Source organism: Lynx canadensis, chromosome E1, assembly GCF_007474595.2.
Source record: "Lynx canadensis isolate LIC74 chromosome E1, mLynCan4.pri.v2, whole genome shotgun sequence".
In the NCBI taxonomy this organism is placed as follows: domain Eukaryota; kingdom Metazoa; phylum Chordata; class Mammalia; order Carnivora; family Felidae; genus Lynx; species Lynx canadensis.
The window spans coordinates 47,971,513-47,994,267 of record NC_044316.2 but is presented as its reverse complement, the minus strand read 5'-3'; the positions used below and the strand labels follow the sequence as shown (position 1 = coordinate 47,994,267).

Here is a 22,755-nt window from a genome sequence, read left to right as displayed (position 1 = left end):
AATAATAAGTATTTTAAAATTTTGAATATTCAGAATTTGAAATAAAAACTAAGCTTTATGTACTCAAAGTTTCTAAAAAAAAAACCCAGAATATCTTCAAGAAAAAAAACAGAAGTATCTTCTAAAATCAAAACAGAAAACAATTTAAAGCAAATAAAAAGACCTTTTATACCTAAATGGTAAGACACATTCAAAGTAAATAATAACTAATACAAGAAAACGAAATGCATGTCATTTTAGATTATACTGACCGAAAATGCAAGGCCCCACTCCATTTTCCTTCAACAATTTAACAAAAAAATAAAAAAAGTCTTGTAAAATACTTGGCTTGTATAAAAACACCGTGTTCTCAGTTGCCATAGATACAAAAGATTCTGCTTCCTCATACATCATTCCCCATTCCGTTCAAGCGTCAGAAAAATAACAACAACAACACTCCTTTATTGTGTAACTCTGGCTTCAAAAAACCTAACAGTAAAACTTGGTGGTCAAATTAGGAGCAAAAAGGGTCTGGGTGCATTTCTGTGAACGTTTAGTGTTTAAAGAAGGAAGGAGAGGTTTAAAAAGGAGTGGGGGTTGTGTTTTCCTTGTATGGTGCCTCAGGCATTCATTACTTCAGCTACATGTAAGAGAAAACCCAAGTAACCATGCATAGCTTAAACAACATAGGCCCTTTATGTTTTCCTGTGCCACAAGTTCAGAAAGAGGCTGCTACATTGGCAGTTCAAAGATGTCAGGGTTAAGGACTCTGCAATTCAACCTGCCCCTAATAGTTGCAAAATGGCTTCTGCAGCTCTGAACATCTGGGAAGGGAAGGGCAAAGGGTCCGTGTTAGCGGAGCTGAATGCCCTGTTCAGGAGCGTTCCTGCAAGTTCTTGTCAATAGCAAATTAACTATGCTGTTTGCGTCTCATTCACTGGAGCTGCATTAAAAGGTAAGCTCCATCTGCAAGGTGAGAGACCGCAGTTTGAAAACTGTGCCTAATGCCACCTTAAATCACATCAGGGCTCCATGAGTAAGAAAGCAGGCATGGACGTTTGGCAGTCACTGTCAAACAGGGTCGTAAGTTATCGCTCTTTCTCTAGTATTCTTGTGTTATTATATTGAGTAATTCAACATGAACAATTCACACTACAATAAGCATACATTTGTATAGAAATATACAGTTCAAAATGTATTTTTGTATTTAATACATATGCAGATAAACTATGAAAAACTGTTCTTCAAGTATGTTCAGATTGATCGATCGATCGATCAATTGATCAAGACAGGCAGGCAGATAGATATAAATGGGAGGAAAGACAGATCGTTATATCTGTGCTTGGCTAAAGACTCAGTGGGAACTAATATACTTAACAGGGAAAACCAATCAACACATTAATTGATTATATCTATAGTTCTTTTGTGAGCAACAACCATAAATTGATATAAAACATAAGATTTCTGGTATCTGTCCTTAATGGTTGATGAGAATTCTGAATCTGTTCTGGATATGAATTTTTGGTTCAATATCTGAATTACAAATGTCTTCTCCCACTCTGAGGCTGCCTTTCCATTTTCTACTGGTCTCTTTTAATAAACAAAAGTTTTTTTTGTTTTTGTTTTTGTTTTATTTTAGTGAGGTTAAATTTGACAATATTTGGGGTTTTGTTTTTAATGCCTTTTCGTTTCCTATTTAGAAAATCTTTACCTGGTTCCAACTATCAAAATTTTCTACATTTTCTTCTGAAAGTTTTATTGTTCTACCTATCACTTGTACATCTATAATCCTGGAATTGATTTTGTGAATGGGGTAAAGTAAGAGACGAGATTCTTTTTTTTTTCCCTCCACATGGCTATTCAATTGAGACTGTGGCATTTATTGAAATGATCATTCTTTCCCTGCTGCAACTGCAATCCTTCCTTTGACATGAATCAGATTGATCATGGATGTGTGAGTCTACTTCGGGCTCTCTTTCTTCTGTAACACTGATCATCCTTGTGCCCAAATCATGCTGTATTAATTCTGTAGCTGAATATTAGCTTCAATATCTGGTCATACAAGTTCTCCAGTTGTGCTTTTCTTCCAGATTGCCAGAGCAAGTATTAGCCCTTTGCATTTTCAAATCAGCTGTCAGTTTCTCTCACTTCCTTTCACCTCACCAAAAAGAAACAAAAAACAACTACTACTAACATTTTGATTTTTAGAGAACTGTGTTGCTTTATAGATTAATGTGGGGAGAACTGACATGTTTATAACATCGAGTCTTTGAATCCCCCAATTTCTTTAGGTATTCTTGATTTCTTTTGATCATGTTTGCCAGTTTTTATATATTTTTTTAATTTTAGAGAGAGAGAGTGTGTGCGAGTGGGGAAAGGAGTAGAGGGAGAAAGAGAGAGAATCTTAAGCAGGTTCCATGCTCAGTGCGGAGCCCGACGCAGGGCTCAATCCCACAACCCTGGGATCATGACCCGAGCCGTAATCAAGACTAAGGCCCTCAATCGACTGAGCCAACAGGTGCCCCAATATTTTCCAGTTTTTAAACAGAGGCCTTGCCATTTTTTGTTAGATTTATTTTTAGGTCCGTGAAGCTTTTTCGTACAATGACATCTTTTTCAAAGTTTATTTTCTATTTGTTGTATGCTGATATATGGAACTAAAACTGAATTGTCTATCTGACCTTATACTTAAAGACTTTACTAAACTCATTACCAGTAACGTCTAAACAAGTAAATATTTGAGAAATTTGTAGTTACACAAAGATTCCATAATTGCAGGTAATTGCATAACTCACTGGGGAGCTCAGCTGTTTCTCCTCCGTGTTCTCTTACTGACCTATTTATCCCACCAACTACACCACTTATTAAATCACACGCTTCTATGCATCGGTCTATCACACAAGCCACACACATGTCTTAATAATCTCTGAACTCCCAGAATCAGTAACAATGGCTGGTGTAGAGCAAGTATTCATGCATTTTTTTAATAAATGAATGAAAGAAGTCAAGTCTATTGAATCCTTGGCCAGTAAGTCAATAAAATAATTGAAGCATTAAAAATAATAATGTTACTATTTCACAATTAACCCTTCGAATCAGTCAAATACAGAAAAAACAATGACATATTTTCCGGTCCAATGTCCTCAGTAGATTTTTTTTGGTTTATCTTCCTTCTGCGAAAGAGATTAGTCATTGATAAATATTACAAGGAAAAAGCTTCACTTACTCCTCTTACAGTAAGCATTTAAAGATAAAAGGTAAAATTTCTTTTATTTGTTTTGCTGTTGTTTAGTTTTGCTTTTCAAAGCCAAAGACTTATACATATTCTCTGCATGTTGCCATTTGGAATTAATTACCACAGTAGGCTCTATGGAAACATTTAAATATAATTCTAGAATTTTACTTCTGCTGCTTAATCTCATTCAGACACAAAATTCCAAATGGTAAAAGGGTGGAGAGACTTCTCCATTATCATCAAAAAGTAACTGAGGGAAAACGCTTCTATTTATGTTGGATCTTTTACTATCTTAAAACTGGTCTAAAAAAACTTATTTAAAATTACATGAATCAGCATGACCCTTAACGGACAAGAGGACAAAGGTGTAAGTCACAGTAAATGGTTTGTATGATTCTTTCTTTCTTTGTCTGTTTGTTATCCATTGACACTTAAGGACACAAATATATCCAGATGGCATTCTTTCTTCCTTGTAACTTGAGAATTTTTTTCAGCCATTCAACAGCAATAATAGGATGATGAAGTGAATTTGCAACCTCTAAGAATATAAGAAACTGCTAACCAGTTTCAATTGTACGAGGAGCCAGAGGCAACCTCACTAGTCAACAGCAATGTTTCAGAATTGTGCTTTCATGGCAAGCCAGTGGGTTCTCCGAAGTCCAAAGCTAACATCATGTAGCTGATGACTATAAAGAAAAAAGGAATAGAATTTAAAGCCAGATATTTAGCAGCAAATACCCTTTAATGGGGACATATTTTCAAGGAGACAGAAATTATCTAGAAGTCAAGTGGCTAGCAGAAGCCCCAAGAGGAACGAGTTAGCCAACATCCATGCAATCATTTTACCAGACGAAAAAATGTCACTTTAGAATGACTGCCAGTACTTCTAAAAACTTAGCCGTCTTTTCAGTCATTTATTTGTTTCACAGAGAATGGGTAAATATAGAACACCATTTCTTTTAAAGATATGATTACACATATATACAGAAAATTCTAGAACAGGAGTATGTTGTCACCATTAAAATGTGTATATTTTATACAACTAATTGCTGACAGCTAACACTTTAATGGGTTTCACTATGGAGTAAAAATTAGGTTATTGAAGCAATCTTAAATGAGATCAAAAGTTCTTCAAAGTGAAAGAAACAGTGTGAAGCAATTTTTTAAAAAACTTTCTCCTGTTCCATTTTCTCTCATGGGCCTCATTTTTGAAATAGCAATTCACTTTCAAAAACAAACTCAAAGCTTTTCTTTTTTTTAATTCAAATTCCCATTGTCTGCTATCTGCAGCAGTTTCCAAATGGAAAAAGATGCCCTGAGCTCTGCTGGCTTTTACACAAAAGATTTTAGTAAGAAGAGAAAAGAGCAGTTCAAAACAATAACAGAAAAGAAAGACTAGTGAAAATATAGACTATGGAACAATTGTGAAAACATGACGATTCTCCAAATAATGAATCTGCTGAATGATTTTTTTAGAATTTGAGCTAGATCAGATGCACACTTTTTAATCAACTGAAAATATGGAATAGAAGACGTCTAATTTACCATGTTTTGTCATATATATTTTATTTAGCATTTGGGTTTTTTAATGTTTATTTATTTACTTAGTTTGAGAGAAAGAGAGAGAGAGAGAGAGAGAGAGAGAGAGAGAGAGAGAGAAAACTCAGGCAGGGGAAGGGCACAGAGAGGGAGAGAGAGAATCCCAAGCAGTCTCTCAGCTGGTAACACAGAGCCCGAAGCAGGGCTCGATCTCACAAACTGTGAGATCATGACCTGAGCTGAGATCAAGAGTTAGACACTTAACCAACAGGGCCACTCTGGTGCCCCTTTACTTGGCATTTGTTGAAATTTGCCATGTAAGAATTATTTGATTTGTGAATGAGCCTAGCTCTTCAGATTCTGTTACAAATGTTGTTATTATTATACTCACACCAAAGGTGCTTTCTCTAGTTCAGAAACTCAACTGCACCTGGCAAAGAAAGCTATATATGATGGAAACCACTGAAGAATATTTCTTCTACAGAAGACAATCAAAAGAATTTCCTGTTCATCGGTTGCCATCACTGTTATTTTTCAAGGAGCCTAAACCGAGCACCACTGGGCAAATCAGACCTGGTGAGGACTACTCACAAAGACAGGATACGGGACTAGGATATGTGGAGGAAGAAAAGAATCTCAGGGGCATGACCCCAGTAGGGTCCTTCATGGGATCATTTAACCAGTCCACAGAGATGGATGTGATACCTAGAAGACAGAAACACATTAACTCAACATCCAGAAGTGGGAGAGTCAAATGCGTCTGGCAGGACTGGTGAAGTAAAACAGCAGACAGACCATGAACCAGGCACATAACAGAACAGTCAGACATATGAGGGAGGAACAATTAAGGGTGGTTCCAGAATCAGTTTCATGAATACTATCGTCCATCCCTGGCTTTCCTTATTTTATGGCAGTCTTACATTGTGGCTAGATAGGGTTCTTTTTTTTTTTTTAATGGTTGTTTTTTTTGTTTTGTTTTTTATCATTTATTTATTTTGAGAGAGAGAGCATGAGTAGGGGAGGGGAAGAGAGAGCAGGAGAGAGAGAATCCCAAGAAGGCTCCATGCTGTCAGCACAGAGCCTGACGCAGGGCTTTGATCCCTCTATCTCACGAGCCATGAGATCACAACCTGAGCCGAAATCAAGAGTTGGACACTTAACCAAATGAGCTAACCAGGCGCCCCCGTTGCTAGGTAGGGTTCTTAATTTATTGGTTCCCGAGATGACTTTGTCTCCAGGGCTTTTAGTTCTGCCACAAAACTCTGAGACTTCTTTTTCATCTTAAAATATATACATATATATCAATTTGAAAACATTCTCATGACTCTGGATTAAATTGTTTTCTTAATTTCATTTGCAGATGTTTCATTGCTAGTGTATAGAAGTATGGCTAAATTTTGTATAATGACCTCGTATCCTGAAAATTTATTTAAATCATTTATTAGTTCTTGTCTTTTTTTAATGGATTTTGACCATATGGAATGATTGTGTCATCATACTTCCTTTCCAATTTTTATTCTTTCTTTCCCTTTTCTTTCTTTCTTTTCTTTCTTTCTCTCTCTCTTTTTCCTTCCATTTCCTTACCTCCCCTCCCCTTCCCTTTCCTTTCCTTTTTCTTTCCCCTTTGTGTGCTGGCTAGAATCTCCAATACAATGTCAAATGGAAGTGGCAAAAGCAGGCATGGTTTCCTTGTTCTTAGGAGGAAAAGCATTAAGCCTTCCAACACGAAGTATACAAGTCATAGAGTTTTCATAAATGACCTTTATTAGGTTAAGTATGTTTGCTTCTGGTCTTAATTTGCCAAGTATTTTTTTTAAATCATGAATGATATTGAACAAACTTTTTCAAATGCTTTTTCTGCCTCTACTGAGATGATCATGTTGTTTTCTCCTTTATTAATATGTGGCATGACACCAATTAATTTTCAAATGCTAACACCACCTGGGATTCCTGGAATAAATCCCACTTGGTTGTGATGTATAATCATTTTTATATGTTTCTAGATTCCATTTACTAAAATATCATTAAAGATTTTTGTGTCTGTAATCATGACAGATTTATTTTGTAGTTTCCTTACAGTGTCTTTGGCTTTGATATTAGAGTAATCCTGGCTTTATAGAATGAATTGGAAAGTGTTGCTTCCTCCTCAATTTTCTGAAAGTGTTCAAAGAACTCAAAATTATTTTTTCCTTAATATTTGATGGAAATCACCAGTGAAGCCACCTGGTGGTCCTGGGCTTTTCTTTGTGAAAAGATTTTTAATTGTAAATTAAATATCTTTATTATTGCACAATTCAGATTTTCTATCTCTTCTTGAGACAGTTTTAGTAATTTGGGTCTTTGGGTCTTTCTCTGAATTTGTCCATTTCACCTGAGTTTTGTAATTTGTTGGCATAAGTTTATAAAATATCACCTTGTAGTTCTTTCATTTTCTACAGGATCAGTAATGGTGTCCTCTCCTCTTTTATTCCCAACCTTGCTAATTTGCTTCTTCTCACTTTTCTTCCCATTAGCCATGCTAAAGATTTGTCAGTTTCGTTGATCTTTTCAAAAAACCAACTTTCGGCATCATGAATTTTCTCCCCCCCCCTTTTTTTTTTGCTTTCTACTTCTTTGTTTTCTGCAAAAATATAAAGATATTTTCTATTTCCTTTCTTCTGCTTGCTCAGGTAGAAGCTTTTCTTTTTCTGGTTTCTTTCTTTCTTCTTTTTTTTTTTTTTAAACATTATTTGTTTTATTTTGAGAGAGAGAGAGCATGTGTGAGCAGGGGAGGAGCAGAGAGAGAGGAGAGAGAGGATCCCAAGCAGGCTCCGCACTGTCAGCACAGAGCCCCATGCAGGGCTTGATCTCAAGAACTGCGATATCATAACCTGAGCTGAAATCAAGAGTCAGACACAACCAACTGAGCCATTCAGGTGCCCCCTCTTTTTCTGGTTTCTTAAGATGAAGTTTAGGCTACTGATTTGAGAACTTTCTTTTGGGGTATAGACGTTTAAAGCTATAAACTTTTCTCTAAGTACTGCTTTAGCTGCATTCCATAAATTTTGATATGCCCACGTTTTTGTTTTAATGCAGTTCAAAATATTTCCTCATTTTCCTTGTAATATCTTCGTTGACCCATGAGTTGTTTATGTTATTTAATCTCGAAATATGTGGGGACTTCCCAGATTTCTTATTGTTGTTTATTTCTAATTTATTATCATTGAACACATTTTGCATGACTTTAATCCTTTTAAATTTATTGAGAATTGTTTTGTGTCCAAGCATATGGTCTACCCTGGGGAATGTCCCACGAGTGCCTGCATGGAGTGATTACTGGGTGGAGTGATTTAAATACCACCCAAATCTCAGACTCCCTCCTGACCGGCACAATCAAAACAGACCCAAAGCAGCAGAGCAAAGGCTTTGGAACTTCACTAAAACTGAAACCCGCCCACAGAAGAAGAGACAGGAGTTTTGCTCTGAAACAAACTAGGTTGATAATCTGCTAAAACGAGAACCTCAAGATCATCGGGGAAATTCCAACCTTACTCAGAGAGTATACTAACAAAAACTTGACGAGCATCTTGAGACTCATCCATGTTGTTGTAAGCATCAGTAATTCATTCCTTTATATTGCTGAGTAGTATTCGGTTGTATATACTGCATGTTGATTGTTCTTTCAACTTCGGAGGAACATTTGGGCTGTTCAAGTTAGAGGCTTTTGTGAATAAAACCGCTATCAACATTTGTGTACAAGACTTTGTCTGGATATGTCTTCATTTCTCTTGGTTAAGCACATAGAATGGAATGAGTGATAGAGATGGTCACTGAATGTTTAACATCTTAAGAAATTGGCACTTTTTTGGGGCGCCTGGGTGGCGCAGTCTGTTAAGCGTCCAACTTCAGCCAGGTCACGATCTCGCGGTCCGTGAGTTCGAGCCCTGCGTCAGGCTCTGGGCTGATGGCTCAGAGCCTGGAGCCTGTTTCCGATTCTGTGTCTCCCTCTCTCTCTGCCCCTCCCCCGTTCATGCTCTGTCTCTCTCTGTCCCAAAAATAAATAACCGTTGAAAAAAAAAAATTAAAAAAAAAAAAAAAGAAATTGGCACTTTTCGCATAGGCAGCATGTGACAGCTCCATCTAATAGCATCTTCACCAACATTCAGCATTATCAACCAATCTTTATAGTTTTTTTTTTAAATGTTTATTTATTTTTGAGAGAGAGAGAGAGAGAGAGAGAAAGACAGAGTGTGAGCCAGGGAGGGGCAGACAGAGAGGGAGACACAGAATCCGAAGCAGGCTCCAGGCTCGGAGCTGTTAGCACAGGGCCCGATGTGGGGCTCGAACCCATGAACCAAGAGATCATGACCTGAGCTGAAGTCAGACACTTAACCGACTGAGCCACCCAGGCGCCCCTGCAATCTTTATAATTTTAACCATTCTAATGAGCATGTATAGTGGCGTTTCATTTGATTTTAATTTCCCTGATGAATGATGACCTATTGAACATCTTTTCATGTGCTTATTAGTCATTTGTATATCTTCTTCTGTAAGGTGTCCAAAATTTTGCCTATTTTTAACTGGGTTGTTTGTCTTCTAATTACTGAGTTGTAAGATTTCTTTTATACTCTAGATACAAGTTCTTGGAAATATTTGTAAATCTCTTCTCCCATTCTCTGGCTTGTCTTACTTCCTTTTGTTGTTTTTTAATGGTGTCTTTCAAAGAGCAAAAGTTTTTAATTTTGGTGAAGTGGAATGTAGCAACTTTAATTGCGATTAATTTCTGATTTTATTGCATTGTGGTAAAAAAAATATGTGCTGTCATATCAAGTTTTAGAAACATACTGAGTGTCTCTTTATGGTCTACTAAGTTTTATAACTGTTCCAAGGGAGTAGGACTTTAACAGGTCATATTTAAAGGGTAGAAAGTAGAAATATAGGTATTGTATAAACTGTTATTTAGACCTCCTATTTGTTTTGTTTTCGCCCCCTGATCTTAGATGGAGAAAACTATATGAAAGCTCCCCAATGCTATTTAATTCTCCATGCATTCCTAACATTTTTTCATATTTGAATACTCTTGCCTTTAGCATGCAAAAATATATCCATTCATCTAGTTTATTAACTTTATTATGATAGTATTATATTCTTTTCTTCTGAATACAAGTGATATATTTTTATAATCTAATATAATTTTTGTGTAAACTAGTTGTATCTTTTATAAACAGCATACACATGGATTTAAGTCAATTAGTCAATATCTTATTTTACTAAAAAAATTAACCTATTAATATTTATTATGACAGTTACATACTCTGTCTCATTTTGGATATCTCGTTCTGTTTCTACTTCTGTTCCTTTGGCAACATCTCCTCTCAAGTTTTGCCTTTATCTCCTTGAGATTTTTATGAAAGTGTAATACCTTGTTGATTTGATTTATGCCTAAGCTTATACATTCCAAAACTATTTTAATCTGCATTTCTCTGATTTTAAGATCTTTTGAGTCTCCCCTTTCCATGGCCAAGAATTTTAGCCTACTAAATTGTTTTTACGTTGTTATTAAATTTGTATTGGCCACTTTATATACCTTCTTTTTCAAAACTCAATAAACATGAGCATTCTTTCTTACAATCAGAGTTGTAACAATTAGTTAAACTTGTTTTTATTTTGCTGGATTCCATTGTTCCCTACTCATCCTTAAATATGATGGTTTCCCCATGTGTGCAATGTCTTTGGCTTCATCTCTGGATTGGTTGATCTGTTCACATAATTTTTTCCAGAAAAGAAACAAGCAGTATACATTTTATGAGCTCTTACTAAGAATATGTTTTTCTGTTGATTTTGCAAGTGAAAAACTCTTTGGTTATGTATAAAACTGGGTCACAACCTTCCTCCTTCAAAACTCTGAAACATTATCCATTATTTTTCTAATTTCTTTGCCAGTTTCATCCTGTCTAGAAACTTGTGGGATTTTCATTTTTATTTTTGAGGTGCATTTTTTTTCCCAGAATGTATCCAGGTTTCATTGCATTAATTTTACTTAATATGTGTGGCCTCTTTCTTAGAGATCATGTCTTCTTATACAAAGATACTACTTTTCTGATATTTTTTTTCAGAATTCCACCATAGATCATTTTCAGAAGTATGCTTTTATTCTGTAACTGCTGAATACAAATGTCTTTTTCCTGTTCTACAGAATGCTTTCACAAGTTCCATGCTGTTTGCTTGTTTGTTCTCCTTCTTACCCGTGAGTACCGTGACCTGCTAATATTACATCATCAGCTCCAAGTGGAAGAGTGAGCCAAAGGTACCTGTCATGGTCTCATGACAGCCTTCCTCAGAACTTGCACTGTCAGTCTCAGCAATTTCAAATGCCTCATTTTTAGCCTTCTCGACTCTATACTTAAACTTTCTTGCCAGGGGCCCCCTCCTTCAGGATTTTCTGTATTCCTTAAGTGTCAAGCTGATCAGAGAATTTCCTCTGTAGCTCCACTGCATACTTGGACCAAATACACATTCTAGGGACCGGGCCCTGTTCCTAGCAGGGAGCTGGAAGATGGACATCCAAGCAGCAGGGTCTGGTCTCCACCTTCTGGCACAATTACTCTGCAGGAATCCAGCTTCTGCCCTAGGCAGTGAGGGGGAAAATGGAAGAATGGGATCTCAGAGCCCCATTCTCAAAACCCAGATTCACACAACTCAATAGGAGTGGAAATCCGAATCAAGAAAATAACAACAAGAAAGCACAGTTCCAAACTAGTCAACAGTACAGGGCTCATAGAGATCCTTCCATAGGGATGTTTCCACCACCCCATATGTGCTTGGGGCTCCTGAGGAAGTGAACTCCCACTGAAAAGGAGATCACAAACACGACTGCACCATTTTTTAGAATGAAGAAAACCTGAAGAAAATAAACCAAATACCCTTGGATAGAGGAGCTGATAAATGAAATGTGCTACATTCATAGGCTAAAATACATTCAGTGTTAAAAGGACTGCACTAAATCAGCATGGACAGGGCAGGGATACGTAAAGTTAAATATAAAAGAGCAGCCTCGCACCAAGTGGAAAATAAAGTCCAAGCAGCCAGTTACAAAAAAACAAAAAAACACAAACAATAAAATATAAAAGAGCAAATAAGGCATACGTGAAATCTGTAGTATTTACCTAACTTTTAAAAAGTAGATGCACAAAAATTTTTAGATGCATGTAATATGTATAGGCGTAACGTATACATATAAGATACATGAACATTATATATGCACATAAAAATATAAAAGAGACTGAAATAATACACACTAAATTAATGACAGTGGTTTTCTCAGAAGTGGAAAGGAGGGAGTAATGTGACTAGATACGAATAACAAAGCAAATGAAAACTTCATCTGGAGGGTTGCAGTTTAAATAAACACCGTGTTAACAATGGTTGATTCTTCATGAGGGGCACCTAGGGGTTTGCTCCCTGTTCCCTTTTCAAATTTTTTATTTTCTCTCAAAACTAAAAAGCGTTCCACTTCACCTGTGCACGAACTGGAGACGGCCTCTGTCCTGAAATGTCAGTTGCCAACAACTTGCTGTAACTGACAAATACAACACTACTTACGGAACACGGACGAGCACAGACACGGTTAACCTGAGCCCCTGCACCACTGGTGGGTCACAGGGTTTTACTTGTAGGCGGATCCACGAGACACACTCTTGCCATTGCCACATTTGTAGCTACGACTTTAACTTCATGTACTTATTTTGAGAGAAACAGAGTGAGCAGGGGAGGGGCAGGGAGAGAGGGAGAGAGAGAAGCAGGCTCTGTACTATCAGCACAGAGCTCCATGCAGGGCTTGAACTCGCGAACCGTGAGATTGTGACCTGAGCCGAGACTGAGAGTCAGAGGCTTGACCAACTGAGCCACCCAGGTGCCCCTATAGCTACGCCTTTAAATGACTATTGTGGTTTTGCTTGAAGGCGAATCAAGGACTCCTGAAGGAGGAAGCTGGGCCCATCTCCTTGCCTGCAGAGCTCCAGGTGGGTGTCCACCCTCCTCCTTCCACACACTGCCACCAAGGTTTGCTGGTCAGCGGCCACCCGGTAGCCCGGGGAGCACGGAGAGGCACGCCAGAGCTACATGCAGTGGCTTCCTCACGTCACACGCTCTGCAGGGAGCCGGGGGGGACCTGCCGGCCAAGCCCTCCCGGCCAGGGCCCTCCTTCTTGGCCGAGAGGGACCACCTCTTCTTTCCAGGCTCCGGGGGGAGGTGGGTGTCCTCCTCTGCCAGGGCTACTGTTCCTTTTTCATTCTGAACCTGTGACCCAATAGTATGGCTAATTTTGATAAAACTTTGGTTAGAAGTAAATATGTTTCTGTCATATAAAGATCAGAATGTACCTTCCTACTGAGAGAGCGACTTTCAAAAAAGATGCCACAGCGGCCTCCTCACCTGCTCTTTCATTTCGGCGTAGACTTTCTCTGAGTTCAGTTCCACCTGCCGCTTAAACTCTTCCAGGGCAGCATCCGCCTGCTGGGCCTGCGACCTCTGAACTTCAGTCACACGAGTCAGCTGCTCCTCTTTCTCCCTAGAAAAGTCCAGAAAAGCTTCAGAGTTGAAATGTAAAATAAAAGAACAAGGCTTGAATGAAAGGGCAGTATTTCACCCTCTCTAAAATAACATTCAGATTGCAAGTTTTTGATCCAAATTCTATAAAACTTCCCTTTCAAAAGTTGACAATAAAATACTTTGTCTCCAGAAAAAGAGACAGAGTGTTCTGATGACTAGTCTCAAAGATTTCTCTCAAACTGCTTCCAAAGATTTCCTTAAAAACAAAACCCGTTTAAAACCACTTAGCTCCATCAAATGATGGATGGATAAACAAGAACAAGATGTTCAAGGTGTACAATGCAATATTATTCAGCCTTAAAAAACACTGAAGTTCTGGGGCACCTGGGTGGCTCAGTCGATTAAGCGTCCGACTTTGGCACAGGTCATGATCTCACGGTGCATGGGTTCGAGCCCCGCGTCGGGCTGGGTGCTCATAGCTCAGAGCCCAGAGTCTGCTTTGGATTCTGTGTCTCCCTCTCTCTCTCTACCCCTTCCCCCACTCACACTCTGTTTCTCTCTTTCTCTCAGAAATAAACATTAAAAAATTAAAAAAAAAAAAAAAACAAACACACTGAGGTTCTGACACATGCTACATGGAGGAACCTTGAACACGGGAAGCCAGAGACAAGAGGCGACATATTGTACGATTCCATTTATGTGTAATACCCAGAAAAGCTAAGTGCTTACAGACAGGAAGTAGATTAGAGGTGGCCAGCAGCTGGTGGGGGGGGGGGAGGGAGTGGGCAGGGGGAATGAAGAGTGACTGCTAATGGATATAGGGTGTCTTTTCTGGTGATGGAAACGTCCCGGAATTAGATAGTGGCGATGGTTGCACCTCCTTAGGAATATACTGAACTCTGCTGAGATTTGCACTTTACAAGGATGAATTTTATAGTATGTGAGTTATATCTCAATTTTAAAAAAGCCACATACCATTAGAGATATCTCTAATATGCATGCGTAGCAGTTCACCTGTGGGGTGACAGGTGCAACGCAGCCACTTGGTGGCCTGAGATTGTGCCACCGCCCTGCAGGACACGTGCCTACTGATCACCATCTCACCTCTTTACGTCTTGAACTCAAGTTCTATGGTCACAGGGGCTCAAAACACAAGAGAAATCTCTGCAGAGTCACACAGGGAAAAAAATAAAGGCTTTCGGTTATAAATGCATGAAAGTTCATGATGGCTAATACGGAGTTCTGACTCGTGCTGGGCCCAGTGCAAAATATTTTTACATCTCTTCTCTCCTTTACTCTCAAAGCAAACGTGTATCAAAGTATTATTATACCCGTAGTTTTGGAGAACAGGAAACTGAGGCTTAGGGAGTGGTTCTGAGATACCACATTTAGTAACGGATCAAGCCAGGACCGGTCCCGGCCGTCTGACCCTGAGCTCATGCTGCAGGCTACTCGTCTGCTTTCCTGATTTTCCAGGTGCCATACTTTAGGGTCTGAATGTGTCCCCTTAAAGGAAATGAATGCTCTTCTAAACGAGGTTCCAGAGAGATCCCATGACCCCTTCACCAGGTGAGGACGCAGGGAGAGGACGCCAGCCCCGAACCAAGAAAAGGGCCCTCATCAGAACACCACCATCCTGGTGCCTTGGTCTTGAATTTCCCAACCTCCCAGAACTGTGAGAAATAAACTTCTGTTGCTTATAAACTATCCAGTCGGCGATATTCTGCTACAGCAGCCTGAGCAGACTGAGACATCACAAATAAGATCAACTTGGTTCATCTTCCCTAAATGCGAAAGTTTACACACGTATAAACATCATCTCCTTAACTGCAACGCCAAAGAATGCTGGGGGGGGGGGGGTGGAGTGATTTAACTCACACAAATCCAATTGTTTTTTGTTTACTTATTTATTTTGAGAGAGCGAGAGAGAGCACGAGCAGGGCGCAGGACAGAGAGAGAGGGAGAGAGAAAAATCCCACGTGGGCTCCCCACTGTCAGTGCAGATCCCGACACGGGACTTGATCGCACAAATTGTGAGATCGTGACCTGAGCCCAAATCAAGAGTCGGATGCTTAACCCCCACAAATCAAATTTTAGGAAAACATCATGACGGGGCGGGCAGGAGCGCGGAATCCAAACAATGATGCTACTGTCTTTTAAGACGTGGACAAACGGTAATTTGAGTGTTTTGACTTACTCAGATCTGAGCTTAAAAACCCCTCTAAGACACAGTAACTTTCAGGCTTTCCAATAAGAGCACACATGTGATACATGTGATATAAGATATCAAAATACCAAACTTTCTCCACAAATACTGAAAACTTTCTCAGAGCTTTAATGCAAAAATACTGAGAAGTGTCACCCAGTTTCCACTTCAGCAGGATCCTCCTGTCCCTTTGTAAAAAAAAAAAAAATGTGGCAATGCGTATTTAGTTTCGAGTCCCCCTCCCCCCACCCCAGTTTGGATAGTCTCTGCGTACAAGCTGGAAGAAGATATTCCACATCCACCTTCCCCTAATTTTTCATTGTATACGATGTGCGTCTACCTCTTCATACCCACCACACAGCCTTGTACCTGAAGAAGACCAAATCCACACACACCCCCGCCCCCGTGCTAAACAAGGCAGCTTTTCCACTGAAACCCCTTTCCACACGTCTGTTTCACAGGTGGAGCCACTATTTTAATGACCCCAGGGTTTAACACTCGGCCCCAAGGTGTGTGAGGCCCTGCATGAGAGCAAAGCCATTGGAGGTGGTGCTGCGTGCCAGATGTAGCTCCTGGTCACTGCGTTTTACAGCGATGTGGGTACAGGTTTCTGGAACTTTTTAAAAAGCTTTCCTTTAAGCGGTTTGCTTCAGGTGACTATTCAACAGGAACCGGAGTATCTTGCCGTCCTCCATTTTTCTTACCCGTTGTTAAAATGAAACGACTGTAATGTTAACCGGTTGCCAAATTCGAAGGCCTAAATGTTTTGTTTCTTTGCCACTTAACGTTAATATTAGCTCCTAGACAACAGTGATTAATAACCGGATATTAATACTGAAGACTGATTCAAGAGACATCACCGCACAAAAGACTGAGCACTCTGACGGCAGGAGAGAATTTTAATTTGGTCTGGTGTGTTTTCATCCTTCTTATAGTACCCTGCCCAAGAAGGAGGAGGAAGACTTGACTAGGGTTTCCCTGATACGAACATGGACTATTTTGTTTAAAAATTCAAATATCTGAACACTAACGCAACATATGAGAACAACACAAAGTCATACAAAATATATCGGGTACCATGTCCTAGCCCTAGGTTGGCAAATGCGATGGATATTTGCCATAAACATTTTGTCACACATGTTCAGTGGACATTTTCTCTGGTGCGACAGACCCAAATGACTGAAGGGGGCTGCCTAGGAGGCTCTGTTAAAAGGATTCTGAGACCAGGCTCAGAGGCAAAGGCCACCGTGGTCGATGAATACTGTCCCCTTGTAGGTGTTTGGGGTTAGACGGCACAAGAGCTACTTCCGCACTATCCCGGGACTACAGTGATTAGTGTATCCTGTGTTACTCTTTCGTTTTTAAGCCTCCTAAAAGAACTTGAAAAGGGCTACTTCCTATCAGGATTACAATTTTTCAAAGGTTCACTTTGCTTGGTCACGTAACAGTCAGTTACGTGCTCCATAAACACGAAAGAAAGTACATTGGACACTATTTGAAAACTTTACAAATTCATTTCTCATAGAATCTAAAAATTATGTACCATTCCTTGGCCAAAAGAAAAGTTTTGCTAACACCTGTTATGAAACATACGACCAGTGGCTGAATGTTGAAAGTCAGCTGTTTTACACTTTTTGCCCAAATATCCACAGGAGCCGTTTAGTTAATGTAAACACTTTCAATTTAATAGGGCAAATATTTTCTCCATCATTTCATTCTTACCTACCAAGTTTAGCCATTTACTTTGTAACTAGCTTATAGCCACATAAATCAAAGTCTTAAACTTTACCTATAATCAGGTATATATCACAGACCATATTTAAAATACTGTTAGGGGCGCCTGGGTGGCTCAGTCGGTTAAGCCTCTGACTTCAGCCTAGGTCATGATCTCACGATCCATGAGTTCAAGCCCCGCGTCAGGCTCTGTGCGGACGGCTCAGAGCCTGGAGCCTGCTTCGGATTCTGTGTCTCCCTCTCTCTCTCTCTCTGCCCCTCCCCTGCTTACGCTGTCTCTCTCTGTCTCTCAAAAATAAATAAATGTAAAAAAAAAAAAAATTTTTTTTTAAAATGTTAAAAAAAATTTGAATACTGTTAGAATAAAGCCTTGTGCAGTAAGGCACATCTTACCTTATAATTTCTATCCTGACCTACAAATACAAAACATTGTCATATATTAAATAACAGGTATGGGGAAGTGAAGAAACCTTCCATCTAGCTTCTGGTCCCACCACACTTGCTAATAGTAAGCTAAATATCAAAGAAGACCTCACTCAGTATAAATCACGACAAATACATTGAGCTCCACTAATATGTAGGAAGCTTCTCTCTTAATATAAATAAAATATCTGTCTTAATTTAAGTAAATAGATGATATTCATTTCAATGAAAGATCCATTTTAATTTCTATCAAAGTAATGAGGTAGAAGTGAAAACTTTCACCATTTGAAAAAGAGAAACGTCTGCTCCTGAGAACAGTTTTCCCTTTTACCAATGATTCCGAATTGTGTCCTGTAAGAAGCAAAAAAAAAAAAAAAAAAAAAAAAAAAAAAATGACTTTGAAGATTATTTTTTCCAGTGCAACTAGTTGTGGGGCCGAATATAAATGCATCGCTCAAATGCCTTAAAGCAGGGCCTCCTTGAAGATAAAAAGGTGGGAAGAAAAATTTGCTTTTTAGTTCTGATTTATTTATAAAATGCAGTAAATTTTCCTCATCGGAGAATATAAAGCATAAAGAAAAAAGAAGCTGCATTCTTATACAACCACAAGCCAGCTCAGATGAAAGGATGTTCTGAAGTACATGATTATTCCAAAAAGGCAATAAAATGTAGGAGACTAATAGACTACAATTTGGTATTTCTTGAGCTTTACAAGCTAACATTTATATGTGCAGGCCAACCTTAATTTGAAAATCTTCCCTTTGCACATTTCTTCACCAGCACTTTTGATAATGATGGCAGTGATCCAACATATATTTATAAGGCTTCACATTACAGGATACTTCATTTACTGCCAGCGTGGCATCTCCACTGGAAACTCCAAGAAAAAAACAAAACAAAACAAAAAAAAACTTCAAACAAGTCTGAAAAACAGCTAGAAGAGTCTCCATTCCCTTTCCAGCTGGGCTGAAAAACAAGACTTTCAAGCAGCTATAGCCTCTACGTTCGTGGCTGCTGATTGGTGCTTAAAGGGAATACAGTGAGTCAGTCAAAGACATGAAGATACAACTCCGACTTAAAAGGCACTAAAAATAATACCTTTCACCAAGCATGATAAATGAAGGAAATTCTTTGGCCTCTTTTTCACACAGCTGCTAAGACTAGTGGCCTCTGCTAAATTCTTGTAAAAAAAGAAAAAAAAAAGGTAAATACTGTGAATATCTACACATTTGTTACTTCAAGAATCAGAAAGAAATGTACAGTAAAATGGAAATTAGTATTCTCTCCATATTGGAAAGATGACAAGACTCCTCCATTGATCTACGGATGCAACACAATCCCTGTCAAAACCCCAGGTGACATTTGGCAGAAATTGACAAGCGGACCCTAAAATTCATATGGGATGCAAGGTACCCAGAAAGCAAAACAATCTTGAAAAAGAAGAACGCTGGAGAACTCACAAAACTTATTACAAGCTGGGTTAATCAAAATCGTGTGCTACTGGCATAAGGATACACATATAAATCAATGGAACAGGATTAAGATCCCAGAAATAAACCCTTAACATCGATGATCAGTAGACTTTCAGCAAGGGTGCCAAGACAAGTCACTGGAGAAATGGCAGTTTTTACAACAAATGACACTGGGACAACAGGATATTCATTTGCAAAAGAATAAAGTTAAGATTCCTTCTTTACACAATACACAAAAATTAACTCAAGATAAACCACAGACCTCAATACAAGAGCTAAAAAATAGGAAAGTCTTAGAAGAAAACAGGAGTAAATTTCTGTGACTTTGAGCTAAGCAAAGCTTTCTTAGAAGTAACCAAAGGCATAAACAAGAAAATAAAATATAAACAGATTCAGCAAATTTAAAAAACTCTTGTGCTGCAAGGAATGTCATCAAATATGAAAGGAAAATCCACAGAATAGGATAAAATACTTGCAAATCATAGATCTGAAAAGAGACTTGTATTAAGAATACATAAAGAACTCTTACAGACCCATAATTAAAAAATAAAGAACACACTTTTTAATAACATTAAAAAATAAAGCACCTTTATCATTAGGTTCTTTATTAGAAAATATTTTTATTAAAAAACAAAGAACCTAAAAATAGGTAATGAATCGGAATAGATGTTTCTCCAAAGAGGATATACAATCGGCCATAAGCACATGAAACGTCACTCACTAGAATCGGTCATCCAAAAAATGCACTTCAAAATCACAATGAGATACCTTTACCCAACGTCTAGTTTGGCTTATAAATCACAAGACAGATTGTAGCAAGTATTGGTGCTTTTGTTTTGTTCTGTTTTGCATTTACCCTGCGTGGCCTTTGTGGAGCTTCTTGAATCAATATAATTATGTCTTTCATGAACGTGGAAAATTTTGGCTATTACGTATTAAAACATTTCTGCCTCTTTGCGCTCTTTCCTCCACTTTTGTGACTCAAATATACTTTATACATTGTCGTCTTCCAAGTCCCTGCAGCTCTTTTTTTTGGTGGGGGGGGGGGGGTTATGTTTTTCTCTCTGGCCTCAGATTGGGTAATTTCTATTAATTTTCACATTCACCGAATCTTCTTGTTCTCCATTCTGTTGTTATATTCAGCCCACATTTTAAATTTCAAATGTTGTATTTTTCACTGTTTTTCACTCCCGAGATTTCCTACTTTCTCACTCATTGCTACCAATTTTTCTTATTGCCCTGAGCACAACTATAATAGCTACTTTAAATGTTTTATCTGCTAACCCGAGCGTCTAATTCATCCTGGGGTGGTCTCCATTGATCATTTTCTCTTGAGAATAAACAGGTCATGTTAACCTGTTTTTTCATACGTCGAGTATTTTGGGCTTGTGTCTTTACGAATGAGACACTGTAGAGAGTGTGGATTCTGCTACTTTCCTCTGAATGGTATTAATGGTTAATTTTAATTGTCAGTTTTTAGCAGGCAGTTCACTTGGCTGGATACAAACTATAAATTCTGTCTCCTCTGCAGAAGACAAAAGTTCATATATAAATGTTCGGCTCTTTGAGTTTTACCTAAGCTGTTTAGAATCTTCTCCAACCATGCATGTTTCACAGATCAGCCAGAAATATGGGTGGACCAAGATCACACAAAGAATTTGGGGCCCTTCCCTGCTTGCTCACTTTATTTCCTGGGTGTCCCTCCATCTGAGTTTGTCACTGGCTGCCCTGATCTTTCACCTGGTTCTCTAAGCGCTAAGACCACAGTTATTGGGGCGCCTGGGTGGCTCAGTCGGTTGGGCGTCCGACTTCGGCTCAGGTCATGATCTCACAGTCCGTGGGTACGAGCCCCGTGTCGGGCTCTGTGCCAACAGCTCAGAGCCTGGAGCCTGCTTTGGATTCTGGGTCTCCCTCTCTCTCTGCCCCTCCCCCACTCGTGCTCTGTCCCTCTCTATCAAAAAATGAATAAACGTTTAAAAAAAATTTCTTTTAAAGACCACAGTGATAGACCCAAATTCCAGCCGTCCCACGTGGCACCAAATGTGGGAAAATGAATGCTATAAAGATGTGAAATTCCCTTTCTTTCTTCCAAGTATGTCCTCCTTTCTACCACCTCTTCATATTTATCTGTTCTCCAAGGCCATCCGGTAGTTGTATTTTATACTTTGTTCACAGCTTATATTTGTGGGAGAATTGGTCTGATAGGAGCTTACTTGCCATAATATAAACTGGAACCTCCCTTCTTTGTTGTTTTGACTGGTAGGTTACCACTTATTCCGTAGGGGTTCAAATGCCAAGTTTTTGGACAGAATTGCTATTTCTTTTGTCCTTGTCAGCACTTTTTATATACTGCCACTGTAGCATTTTATATACACTATCACAGTTGTTAATTTATACATTTGTCTTTTCTAGGATAATGAAATCTCATTGAGGCTCGGGGAATGGACGATGTGGGGACACAGCTGTCTTCTTCATATTTATGTTAGATACCTTGAGCATGCCATATGCAGAGAATAATTCAATATTTGTTTCATAAGCCTACATTATATCATCTAGATAGAACCAGAGCAAACCATGGAACATAAAAAAATTCCTCAACCTCAGCACTACTGACACACGTGGTCAGATAATTCTTTGTTGTAAGGACCTGTCCTATGCCTTGGGATACATTTAGCAGCATCCCTGGCCTCTACTCACTAGATCCCAGTGACAATGTCCCCCGCCCCCCAATTCTGACAACCCAAAAATGTCTACAGACGTGCCAGATAGGCCCTGGAGGGGCAAAACCATGCCTGGTTGAGAACCACTTGTTCTTTATCAAATTTCATGGAGTGAAAGAAGCCTTAGGTTTCATTTGCTTTCTGGGTGTCCGATTTGCAAACAAGGTTTTGGTCACTGTTGGTGGAGAATGACCCGAAAAAGCAATTACCATCCAACTTCTTTGAGAATCCAACGCCATGCATTGCTTATAAATGACTATAATGACTCCACCACCAGGAATTTGCTCATTCTTACAGTGTGTGTCTTATAGGTGTTTTTGACCTGGAGAGAGAAGACCCAGATAACCCTAAATTGATGATGATGATGATGATGATGGTGATGGTGATATGCTTATATTAATAGCTCCTTGCAGTTTAAGAGTTTTGGCACATATCTTCCCAACTAGATATAGGTTTCTAACGGAAAATGTTAAAGAGAAAGTAAAACTATTAAGGGGCCAAACTGATAATTACAGTTAATTAAGACAGTATACTCTGCAGGCTAATTGTACTTAACATGTATAGATTTTTCAGTGTCGAGGAAGGAATATTTTGTGATTACGGAGTTGGAATGAAAGACACCACAAGTTGTTTCTTTGGTTCATCAAATGACCTTTGAAAGGCAGCAGAGGAAGAGTAAATTCAGATATGAAAGGAAGAGAAGTAGTTATGTCTTAAAAAGACAACCTACAGAAGACAAACTTAATGCTATCCAAAATATAACTGGAAGAATAGTTCATACGTGAATGAGGGAATCGTGGTAGCTAAAAAGTTCTTGTTGCACAGAATGAAAGGGTGACTGGTGAGATTCTCAGCATTAAGGATGTGATGTAGGGCAGACAGAGGTAATTCAGTAATGAAGTCCATGGAGCTACATAT

The 22,755-nt window shown here is 38.8% G+C and overlaps 1 protein-coding gene across 8 annotated transcripts in view; it reads right to left on the bottom strand.

Annotated features, from left to right (window-relative positions):
* CEP112 (centrosomal protein 112) overlaps positions 1 to 22,755 on the bottom strand; it is a 418,049-nt gene that overhangs the window by 240,171 nt on the left and 155,123 nt on the right. For all 8 annotated transcript variants that reach the window (XM_030296738.1, XM_030296742.1, XM_030296741.1 and 5 more), the window contains one exon: positions 13,166 to 13,301. In XM_030296738.1, the coding sequence (XP_030152598.1) occupies positions 13,166 to 13,301 (136 nt within the window). The remainder of the gene's footprint in view (positions 1 to 13,165; positions 13,302 to 22,755) is intronic.